Source organism: Macadamia integrifolia, chromosome 5 (genome assembly GCF_013358625.1).
Source record: "Macadamia integrifolia cultivar HAES 741 chromosome 5, SCU_Mint_v3, whole genome shotgun sequence".
NCBI classification, from domain to species: Eukaryota; Viridiplantae; Streptophyta; class Magnoliopsida; order Proteales; family Proteaceae; genus Macadamia; species Macadamia integrifolia.
This window is the reverse complement of record NC_056561.1, coordinates 28,072,622-28,084,679: the sequence shown is the minus strand read 5'-3', so window position 1 is coordinate 28,084,679 and position 12,058 is coordinate 28,072,622. Positions and strand designations below refer to the sequence as shown.

At 37.3% G+C, this 12,058-nt stretch overlaps 1 protein-coding gene across 1 annotated transcript; it reads left to right on the top strand.

Annotated features, from left to right (window-relative positions):
* Nucleotides 1–4,429: 4,429 nt before the first annotated feature.
* Nucleotides 4,430–5,964, top strand: LOC122079045 (L-lactate dehydrogenase A-like). Its single transcript, XM_042645269.1, has 2 exons — nt 4,430–5,260; nt 5,347–5,964. The coding sequence occupies exons 1-2, from the start codon at nt 4,661–4,663 to the stop codon at nt 5,788–5,790; spliced, it is 1,044 nt and encodes a 347-aa protein (XP_042501203.1). The 5' UTR covers nt 4,430–4,660; the 3' UTR covers nt 5,791–5,964.
* Nucleotides 5,965–12,058: the final 6,094 nt, after the last annotated feature.

Below are 12,058 nucleotides of genomic sequence, written 5' to 3'. Positions count from 1 at the left end.
CTTGGGGTTAGAATATAAATTTCAAATAGGTAAGCTTTACTCGGTCGGGCTCGTAATCATTTGGTCTAGTCGGGTGATTGACAGGTACAACCCTTGCACTGAAAATGACCGTTTACAATCAAGTTGGGCTGATTACGAGCTTTTATGATCGGGCTCAATCGAAACTACCAGTGTGGGCCTGAAATTGACACCCCTAGCCTTGCCAATGCTGCTGAATCCAATATCACTAATCTTGGTTATCCAATGACATTGATCTTGGTTTGGCATTCAGTAGGTGAAGGTGGAGCTTTTTGCCGGATGGGCTTGAAGAAGGCCTGGTGCCAAATCGAAGCCCATAGACAATGTGAAGGACGGGTATTCTGTTTTTTGTTGGAATTGGTTGATGTCCACTTTTGGCAGAGGAGAGGAAAAATTTTCGCTACTAAACTTTTGGGTTTTATAATTTTTTTTTTTTAAATACTACCTGGTCGTACAGTCCCTGTGTCAATCAAGAACAAAACTAGTATTAAGTTGACTATTGAAGTCTTCGTTGGAAGATTTCTGTTGGAACATGGAACATATAAGAAATTCTTTTTTTTTTTTATGGTGAAAAAAAAGAAAAGAGAAAGGAGGTGGTGTCACATCACCATGGTCGCTCATCTTCCGGAAAGGAAAGCAAGGAAAATTACTGCACCCTTCAAAGTAGAACAATAGAATTGACTTCTGGGCCCTGGAGATCTAATTCTCAATTTCTCCATCTACTACGACATTTGAAAAAACAGGTTCTGGAAGTTCTTCGCCCCCTGAATTAGATTAGACTTTTTCAATTAAGACCTAACTAATGGTGCAGGAAATTTTCCCGTATAACAATAGTGCCGACATCGAGGACTTATTCCACACCATTGCATGTGCTTTGATTTTGAAGAGAAATATCTGTTTCACTTTCCTGCTTTCCAAGAAGCTGAAGCCCATGACTTGATACCCAAGGCAACAAAACTGATGGAAGGTTCCTGCTCAGCGGATCCAGCTCCTCTCCAATCAGTTGGAAGGATCTGAACATGCATTCCAATACATAGGTGTATGCCTTCATGTCCTTTCAACTATCGGATGCTTAGTTGAGCATCCCAGCGGTTGGAGAGGATTAACTGTAGTCACATGCAAGTGTGTGTGGGTGTGAGTATGTGTGCGTTCCCCCCTTAGGAGTAGGTTTGCTATTGGCCATACAATGCCAAGTAGGGAGAATTATTAGATAGATTAGTAAATAATTAAGAAAATTTTCTTGTACCATCTTTTAATTTAAAATTTATATCTTGTAACACCCTTGTTTGTTAATAATATCGAGTACATAACCCATTTTGAAAATGAAATTACATTTAAGTCCACTCCGTTAAATGGAAAATGTTAAGTGATGACGTGATGTGATTATTATTTTCTAAATGACGAGTTACCCTTGAGGACGGGTAAACTTACTGTTTTAACCTTCCATGTAAAAACCACCAAATCAACATGGCGCATCTCTGTTTGATGTTACTAAGATCGTCAACAATTAATCACAACTTTCTGGGATATAGCTTGAAGAATCATATGCTTCCTTCCTTCGAATAGGTCAAGAGTGTTGCTAAAATTGAACAAAATATTATCAAGGTTCTCAAGAGGAGGGGTTCAAGTACACTTGAATGTAATATACGGCCCAATATCTTGGTCTTGAAATATCAAGGTGTACCAAGTGATTGGTCTCTATGTTGTTTGTAGGTTGTCCCATAGTATTGATGCAAAGACATGATGGGTTGTTGATGCTGTCAAGGAGATCATAGGAATGGGGCTTGATCCTTCAATCATCTTTCGTCGCTGCAATCCAAACAATGGTATTATCAAGCAAATCAATATGGGAATCAAAAGTGGAGCAAACGAGGGGACACGCTGGGCATTGACAAAGAAGGATGGGTTGCAGGGAAGGGAAGGGAAGGGAAGGGAAGGGAAGGGAAGGGAAGGGACAGGGACACGGGAGAGAGGAAAGGGCGGAGTAGCTGACTGTTGTCGTGTTCAAAGAAGTAGTAGCGGTGGTGGATCCCGTTTTTGTGGGTTTTAACGAATAGAAATGGGTTAGAGGGGCATAAAAGGGTCAAAAAGGTAAGCTAACGGCTAGCAACTAAAATTATTATAACAAACGAGGGTGTTACATAATATAAATTTTAAATTTAGAGGTAATACAAGATTTTTTTTTTTTTTTTTAATAAAGAAGGCAGGTTTCTGACAATCCAATGGGAATATGTCACATACTCACATGAGATCATTTGATTGATAATTTGTTAAATAGGGAGAGTGGAAAATTAAAATTAATTTTTCATCATGTTTTATATGTTTGGCTGCAAGTGAAATTTAAAAGGAGGGAAAATAAAAGTTTTAAACTTAAAAAAGAAGCTTTTATGAGCATTACCCCAAGTGATTGTAATGAAAATTAAAGAGTTTTGAATGCAAGGTAAAGTGAAATTTAAGGCAAGTGTTTTCTGTCTACGAGAGGACCTTACGACTAGACATAGGAGGCCGTGCCCCTAGGAGGGGTACATTGGTTATTGTGCGCTCCTTGTGTCTGTGGCGCAAGAACCTCTCAACTTTCAAGGATAGAAAACTTTATCTCTAAAATTTAATAAACAAATATGGAATGATTTAGAGTTTAGTGATATAATCACATGAGATTATGTTACAAAAGTTTCTTTCTTAAGTTTGAAATTTTTACTTCTCTTCACTATAATTCCTCTTACATAATATTTCAGACTAGCAATTTTCAAAATAATTAAGAAAATAGAGATTAAGTGAACTCTAAGATCGTATTGGTATACATTTTTATAATAGATTATGGGGTTTTGAAGTCATTCTAAAACCGAATTCTTCTCTATTTTCTCCTATAAGAATGTATTCCAGTTCTATAATCTATTCCAATAATACATATTAAATGCAACCTAAGATTGAAAGATATTAGTCTAACGGATATCATTTACATATGTAGGATATAAATTGAAGACAAACGCACATGACTAGAGCAACATCTTAAACACCCCTCCATGGTTTAATAAATGGGATCAGAATGATGGAATTAATTTCTTACAACCTAATTTTGAATCAACCACGAATGCTCTTTTTCCTTCATTTGTGTCATTTTTTTTTCCTTTTTAGTTAATAAAAAGAAAAAATGAACAATGAATCTTACCTCTTGGCAAGATCTACTAGTCTTGAATAAGAAGGAAAAATCTAAAATATAAGGATCCATGAAAATCTTTACTTCTTTTATTTACTACAATTTTTATGGTTTGAATCAGTATACATGGAAATCAATTTGGTTTTTCATTCGAGGGTTTTAAACCTTGCCTGCTTCACCACACACAACACACAAAGTTTTGTTGCAGAGGCAAGAGTCACTCTAAGAATAGGAAAAGTGGTGGAAGGGGGTCGTCAAAAAAATTCCATCGAACGTTTGGTTGGATAAAATTGTTAAAGTGCAATTTCTCTCTCTCTCTCTCTCTCTCTCTCTCTAAATATATCACTCGGGTTCAATTGTAGGAATCCCAGCTATCACAATTGTCTCCCATATCTTCCTTCCTTTATCTCTTTATCACACAACTCATATTCCTTATTTATCCAGGGTTACCATCTTATGTAAATCTTCTATATCTCTATCCCTTAATCAATAGGATTTCTTAGTTGTAATACTTGCATAAATTCTCACATGTGATATCAATGAAACATCATCGAATTTTACTCAATCTTCATCAAATTTCACAAAATATTTGAACCCCATATGAGTGGTATTTTTTTTTCTAGATAGTCATTAGTGTGGCGTGCAAATTTCTTTCGACACTGGGAGCATGAGAAATCAAATTTGTCCAACGGGAGAGATGGCTTGGGAGGGACCAACCAAACACAATATAAGAGAGATCAAGGAGTTTGACTTTCTCTATTCTATTTGCATTTGACTGGTCCCTCTCCAACCACTCCTAATTGGAGAGGATTTGAATCCTAAAAAATTGTCCCAATGCAGATGATAATAAGTCCTAGGAGGTATTAAGAAATTTGATTTAAGACAAGGTAAGCCATGCACCTTTAACGTACTTTAATTAATATATTATAAAAATTTTAATTATCTTAATTATTTATCATTTATATGGTTCTTGAATATAATTATTAATAATATAAAAATATATAATATATAGTAGAGTGTTCTCTGTCCAGGAGCAATGGATGCACTAGCATCTCTCCTCCTAGCAATTTCTACCAAAAACGTATGGGCTTACGCTCATTCTATTCTCCTATAGTCTACAAGCTACAACGTACACTCCTAGTGCGAAACCTTCCTATTCTTCTCTTTCCTCTTACTTTTGCTCCTCTTCGCTGACCGTGGAAAACCCTGGTCCCACTTGCCTTTTCTTCCTCCCAAATCTACTGGCTCAAACCAGAAACAAGAACAGACCCCTTCCCTGCCGCCCCCAGTAAAAACCTCCAAACAACCATATAAATTCACATCAAATCTCCCCTCATCTCATCCCAAACTCCCCGGAAATAGTTTTGCAACCATCCCACCAACCTGGGCGAACACACACATATATAGAGAGAGAGAGAGAGAGAGAGAGAGACATCGATCAGAATACACAACCACATCTCCAGAACCCATTTCAAACAAATCATAATGCATAGAACCCCCTCAAACTCTTATCTGGGGCTAGAAGTAGCCCCAGCCTTCTTCAAGCCCATCCAACAAATGGCCCCACCTTCCCCAACCAAACGCCACACCAAGATCACCGTCGTCGGAACCGGCAACGTTGGCATGGCCATTGCTCAAACCATCCTCACACAAGACCTTGCCGATGAACTTTCCCTCGTCGACGTCAACGCCGACAAGCTCCGTGGCGAGATGCTTGACCTACAGCACGCCGCCGCCTTCCTCCCACGCACCAAAATCCTCGCCTCCATCGACTACTCTGTCACCGCCGGTTCTGACCTCTGCATCGTCACTGCCGGTGCCCGTCAGATTGTCGGTGAGTCCAGGCTCAATCTGCTTCACCGCAATGTAGCCCTCTTCTCAAAAATCATTCCCCAACTCGCGAAGTACTCCCCAGATGCGGTACTCCTCATCGTGTCTAACCCAGTCGATGTCTTGACTTTTGTGGCCTGGAAGCTTTCTGGGTTTCCCTCGAATCGAGTGATTGGATCGGGTACCAATCTCGATTCCTCCAGGTTTCGGTTCCTCATCGCTGATCATCTCGACGTCAATGCCCAAGATGTTCAGGTACTGTTATTAACTACCATTCATTCAGATCATCTACTACTGTGATGGAATTCCACTAATCTAATTTGTTTGATTGGCTGATCTAGGCTTACATTGTTGGGGAACATGGAGACAGTTCAGTTGCGCTTTGGTCTAGCATAAGCGTTGGTGGAGTGCCAGTGTTGAGCTTCCTAGAGAAGCAACAAATCAACTATGAGAAGGAAACACTGGAGAATATGCATAAAGAAGTCATAAACAGTGCCTACGAGGTGATTCGTCTCAAGGGCTATACCTCATGGGCGATTGGGTACTCTGTGGCTAGCCTTGCTCGAACGTTGCTTAGGAACCAGAGGAGGGTTCACCCTGTTTCAGTCCTTGTTAAGGGCTTTTATGGGATGGATGAAGGAGAGGTGTTCTTGAGCTTGCCTGCTCAGCTTGGTAGGGGAGGGGTACTGGGTGTGATTAATGTGCACTTGACAGACGAAGAGACAGAGCAACTCCGTGACTCTGCTAAGACCATCGCGGAGTACCAAAGCCAGCTTGGGATCTAGGACGCTGCAAGCTTTACTATTGATCTTCTGTTCGTCTGGTTTCCGGGTTTCTCTTGTTTTTGTTTTTTTATTCGCAGATTGCACTCCCTTCTTTGGCATTCTTTTCATGGAATGTTGATATGATCATGTTACAATCTGACTAGTCAGTATTATTATAATGTTTTTTTCCACAGATTTTTGTTTTAATTTTCCGATTAAGGAAAGTATCAGATTTTTTCATGGAAATAAAATAAAAAATTAAGATAAATATAAAGGAGAGAGATTGTTCATCACGTTATGAGAAACTAACCTCGGCAACTTCATCTATGAAATCTTTATAGTTTCGAAATGTGATTTTGGGGGTAATATGGGTAAACTCCTCTTGGGCGTGGAGGAACATGTTGGAGGGGAGAAAAATTCTGAAAGCTAGTCTTACTTAGATCGGGCTCTTCAATAGTGGCAGTAGCATAAATTCAATGCCTTGGAGCGTCTTGATATGGAATTCAATACATAAACGTGCATCTCGAGGCATTCCAAGGGGTTGGATTTGTGTTGCCGCCTCTATTAAGCAATAGAGGAACCCCTTCCTTCTTATTTGGAAACTTGGCTTAGATGATCGAGTTTATATTTGGCATGATAGAAGGGTGCCTTCCCTCCCTAAGTTCAAGATTTCTGTAATTATTCCCTTTGTCCCATTTAATGGATGTCAAAACTTATTCTCCAAGATAGCAGTCAATGGAATGTTGGAATCCTTGATTTTTTGTCAATCCTTCAGTTAAGGCTGCCATTCTTCATCATAAAGACAGAATTTGGATCTAAGCCGATTGATAATTTTCACTAATGGTAAATGGAATATAAATTCAATACAATGGAGCAATTATCTTCGTAAGATACAATACAATGGAGCAATTACCTCCATTAGATTTGAAAAGTAACTAAAATTGTTTCCTAAGGTTCCTATTGTTGGATATGTATATCCATCAAGCCTGGTTTATTAATAAGACTGTTTAACTTCATTTATGCATGTCATTTATTTATTGGGCTTGTAAGTTATTACATGGATTTTCATTCAAAATTGTTCTCAAATAGGGATAGGACCGAATATCCTGTTCATATGGTCGTTACATTATATGTTACCAGGGATGTGATTCCGGTACATAAATATAAGTACACATACTGTGTGTGTATAAAAAAGAATCTGGTAAGAATCTCACATGTATTACTGTCAGTTGACCTGAGAGATCCTATTTGTTGCAGTGTTGTATCACGTGTTTTGGTAAGCCAATGGTTTACGTCCAATGGACTATATACCACGGTCCCACATTGTTAATAAAAGAGATGGTCAACATGAGATTCACTGCCTTTAATTGGGGAATATTGAGGAGAGAGAATGTTTATGCTTGATCCAACAAAAATCTGGTCCCAATGTTTGCGCTGTCATTTGTCCCAGGTCCTCACAGTTCATTCCTCAGGCTCATGCCAACGACATTGGGAACACCATTGAACATTGTGGCAATTTTGCTTAACCCCTCAAGCCAGTTGTGTGGATTGAAGTAGCGATTGCCAAAGAAGCCATTACCATCATATCTGTTGCAACACCACATAGGTTTGCTTACATGGTTGTCTAATATGACCATCACATTGTTCTGTCCAAGGTTCTTAACCACTTCCTGCAGAAATCACAATATGAAGTTTCTAAACAGAAAATATAAAATGATTTAAATAAAAGAAATTCCTTAATTTATGTACTAAAATCAAAAGTTTCTTTCATTTGCTATGAGATTTCCTACTCTATCTAGTGGCTATTTCTGTCATATGGGGGCCTATTTAAACTTTGCTTCTTATAGTTTTTTAATTTAGAAGGTTTATAGTAATTGTAAAAATCCCATCATTGTTGATGTCTCAACACTATCATTGGCCCCACATTGATTGAGGGACACGGCAGCCTAGCAGCGATGCCCTGCCCTTAAAATATATATAAGGGGTAGGCATAAGGGTGAGTCCAGATAGTTTACCTGAACCTACCCAAGCCTAACCCAAAAGAAATGGCCATTGGGAATTTTCTTGGGCTCAGGATTGGGCTTGGTTGGATGTATTTGTTTACCTAAAACATACACAATTATCTCTCTCTTTCTCTCTCTGTAGCGTAGGTCTTTAACTTCACCCATGTTCCTAGTGTGACCAATGCTATGGCTGACTCTTTTGCACGAGGGCCTTGTCTATGTTGTGTCCAATAATTTGACCAAATTCCACTCTATGATTTATCATCCATGTGCTTTACACATGCAAAGAGATCATCTCATTTCTCTAGGACCTAACAATAACTGCCCCGCTTGCCACCCAACCTATTGTCTTGGATATCATCCATTTAACTTCCTACTTTTTCACTTGTAACTTCACCCATGTTCCTAGGGTGACCAATGCTATGGCTGACTCTTTTGCGCGAGGGCCTTGTCTATGTTGTGTCTAATAATTTGACCAAATTCCACTCTATGATTTATCATCCATGTGCTTTACACATGCCTCAATAGAAGTCTCTTTACCAAAAAAAATCTCTATCCCAGGTCTAGTAGCCAACCGTTTAATCATTCTTACAATCCCATCATCATGCTTAACAAATACAAATTTTAGGGAATCTCAAATAAAACAGGGAAGAATTCCCCACGGGATACATTGTTCTTAATCACCAAGATGTTGAGAGTTTGTCCAAGCTTCATCTATTTGACATCACATTCAAGTTGCTGCTTTGAATCCCTGTAGAAGCCCCCTTCCCTACACTTCGGTTTTGCTCCCCATCTTTTATTTATTATTTTTTTTTTTCTAAATGTGATTTGATCCCTATTATACCAGTCGCTCCTCATAAAATTAAACGAACAATGGCATAAGACAGTAGAGGTCCATACAGCTTTATTAGTAATGTAATTAACCTTCTAGTAAAACTAAGATGAGAAGATTCAAAGTGGGCAAAGTTGGTAAAATGGAATTGAAACAATTGTTTTAAGTCGATTTAGGGTTTTACATCAAACCCTAATAGAATCCCACATAGAATACAATAATACAATTTCAAATCAAACTTAAGGGAGATCGTTGTGTATCTTAAACCAAGTACGTCAATGATGAACTCGATGCAGTTTGATGATTCTCTTCTTGCTCATTCTAGATCTTCTACAACACATCAAAACTCCTTTTGTTCTCTCTCTTTTATCGCCAAATGGAGAAGAAAGAATAATGGATACAAGGACCCAAAATATGTATATATAATATTTTCTTAACCCAAAACCCTAAACCACAATGGGTTGGACCAACATATCCCTAAACTGGAGAGTGGGCCAAATTAGTTGATGTAACTTGACTCTCACCTATTTAATCAATCCAAACAATTAATTAAGCTCATAATTTTTAGGAAAATTTACAGCCACCTCCCCTCACGTTTTTCCATATTATATTCACCCCTCGTGTTTTGTTTATTACAAATAAACCCATCCAATCTAACGCCGTGAAAGAGGTGTTAGTTTTTGAAACTGAAAAGACTATTTTACCCTTATGATATCTTTACTTGAAAGATCCTAATTCAATGACCATTTTACCCTTTGAGCATCATCAATTCTAAAATCCCATACTTGTTTTGAACCCTAGTTGGTGCCCTCTTCGTCTTTGTAAATGGCGGCCGATGAGTTTTTTGCATTTACAGCAATCAGTGACGATGGACAAAACAAGAGGGTTTATTTGGGGAAGGAAGAAGAATAACCTGTCTCCAACTATTCTTGCTATATCTGTCTTGCGAGCATCAATGCGACTTTGGATCTCATGCCTATAAGCACTCAATGGGGCTTTATGACTAAGTTCTCAGCCTAAAACATCATGGTAGATTGAACCCCTGTTTCTTTCAATCATTTTCTTCACAGTGGCCGGCGAGTTTAGGGAGGCCGTGGTGTCTTTGATGCTAAGATGAGGCAAGGGGTCGGTTGTGCTATTCAATTCCGTGGACTCAAACAGAGCCTCAGGAAACCAGATTCAATTTTTTCACATACAAGTGGGATAGGCACTGAGATTGCTATTCAATTACGGATTATTCAGGATCCTAATAATGTCACAGACATTACTAGGAAATGATTTCTCAATGGATCATTCTTCCCTACCCCTACCAGAAGACCTTGGATGAGTATAAAGATAAAATGCTCCATGAACATCAAGGGTTGCCTTGTGATAGAAATTAGAAATTGGGTATGTGTTCAGAATACCCTCTTTCTCCCCACCCCCTATCTCAGTCGAACTAATCTTTGATTGCATTTGGTGCTCTTCGAACAAAATAGAAAAAAAAAAGTCTTCAGTATCCGCACCTCACAGCTCTCTAATGGCATTTAAAAGAAGAGAATCTGTAGGGTTACTTGTGCATTTCAACAGAAACAGGTATCCTAAGCTCCATTCAAATTCAAAGAAGTGATAGAAGGCGGAGAGGAGAGAGGAGGAAGGGAACTTACAAATCACTATAGAGAGGGCCTACTTATGCCTGTTGGTTCTGGTTAGTGTTTGTGCTCATGGCAGGAGATGCATCATAGCAGGAGAGGCGATGCAATGAGGGCGCCAAGGATGGTGGGAGATGGGTTCAGAACATCAAAACTCTCAAGTGTTCGCGAGGCTCTTACCGTAGAAGCCGGGAACTTGTGATAGGTGGAAAATCAATGAACGATTTAGATTAACTTTATATCAGACCTATGGCTACAATTAATAAGGGTAAAGTACTCTTTTCAATTTCAAAAACTAACACATCCTTCACGGTGTTAGGTTGGGTGGGTTTATTGTAATAAACGAAACGCGAAGGGGGTGGATGTAATAAGGGCAAACGCGAGGAGAGGTGGATGTAAATTTTCTTAATTTTTACAATCTTCCACTTGAGCTATATTAATTATAAATATATCTTTTAACTTGATATAGCTATAGATCTCATTACATTAGCCACTCTTACTATGATTTAGTTGAAGAATCCAACTTATAACAAACAACAGAAATATGCCTCAACATGTCATACAATTTTCTGTTACTACAAATATAAGAAAAGTTGTCAACACCAAACTCTATGTAAAATTAATATGAAAATAGTGATATATTTTAAAATAAAATTGTCGTCATTCCATGTAGGTTTTAACTGTGATATTAACCTATACTTTAGCAAACCACTTTTAAATTGGGGTTAATATGCAATTGTGGCTTTTCACCTTTCACTTTGGCTAAGTACAACTAATAAACTATAGCAAATACTGCCTGTAAACTGTGACAATTACCGCCTTTAAACTATCATAAACATCGCTTATGAACTATGGCAAGTACTGCCTATAGACTGTGAAAAACATTGCCAATGAACTGTGACATGTATCTGTCTATAAATTGTACTTAAATGAAACTATAAAATAATCAACAAATAAATAAATGATAGAATAACCTTGCATAATCTAAATGATAAAATCAAATGAGTAACATAATCATAATCCATCAAATTGTGCCCAAAACATACAAGCTAAAGTTTCAAACATAAATAAGTAATTAACAAGAAGTTGTACAAAAAAAAAAAAAAAAAAATCAATAATACTCATTTTAGAAACATAATCCTTGAACACTCCCGCTGGAAAAGCTTTGTAAGAAGATCTGTCAACATTCTATCATTAACAATGTGTTTTAAGTAAGAGTTATAACTGAAACTGTATCCTTATCTTTTGGGACATTGGTCTTCTTATTTTCTTGTATTAACTATGAAAACTATAAAAGAATCAACAAATAAATAAATGATAGAATAACCTTGCATAATATAAATGATAAAATCAAATGAGTAAAATAATCATAATCCATCAAATTGTGTCCAAAACATACGAGCTAAAGTCTCAAACATAAATAAGTAATTAACAAGAAGTTGTATAAAAAAAAAAATTCAATAATACTCATTTTAGAAACATAATCCTTAAACACTCCCACTGAAAAAGTTTTGTAAGAGGATCTGTCAACATCCTATCATTAACAATGTGTTTTAAGTAAGAGTTATAATTGAAACTGTATCATTATCTTTTGGGACACTAGTCTTCTTATTTTCTTGTATTAACTGTGAAAATGATACTAATCTTTCAATAATAATGTCCCTTCCTAATATGTGAATATTTATCCATAAATTTAATTGACATCACCTTTGATAAATGTCACATTTATTATTGGTGAAGACATAATCGAATTTAATATACAATTTTGGTGGATTCTATTTAATATATATATTTTTTTTGTTTAAATAATTTGGAGATATATC

Bases quoted from the DNA above. Each gene is read 5' to 3' on its own strand.
- LOC122079045 (XM_042645269.1), top strand. From the start codon at position 4,661: ATGCATAGAACCCCCTCAAACTCTTATCTGGGGCTAGAAGTAGCCCCA. The intron at 5,261-5,346 runs GTACTGTTATTA...TGGCTGATCTAG, and splicing joins TCAATGCCCAAGATGTTCAG to GCTTACATTGTTGGGGAACA.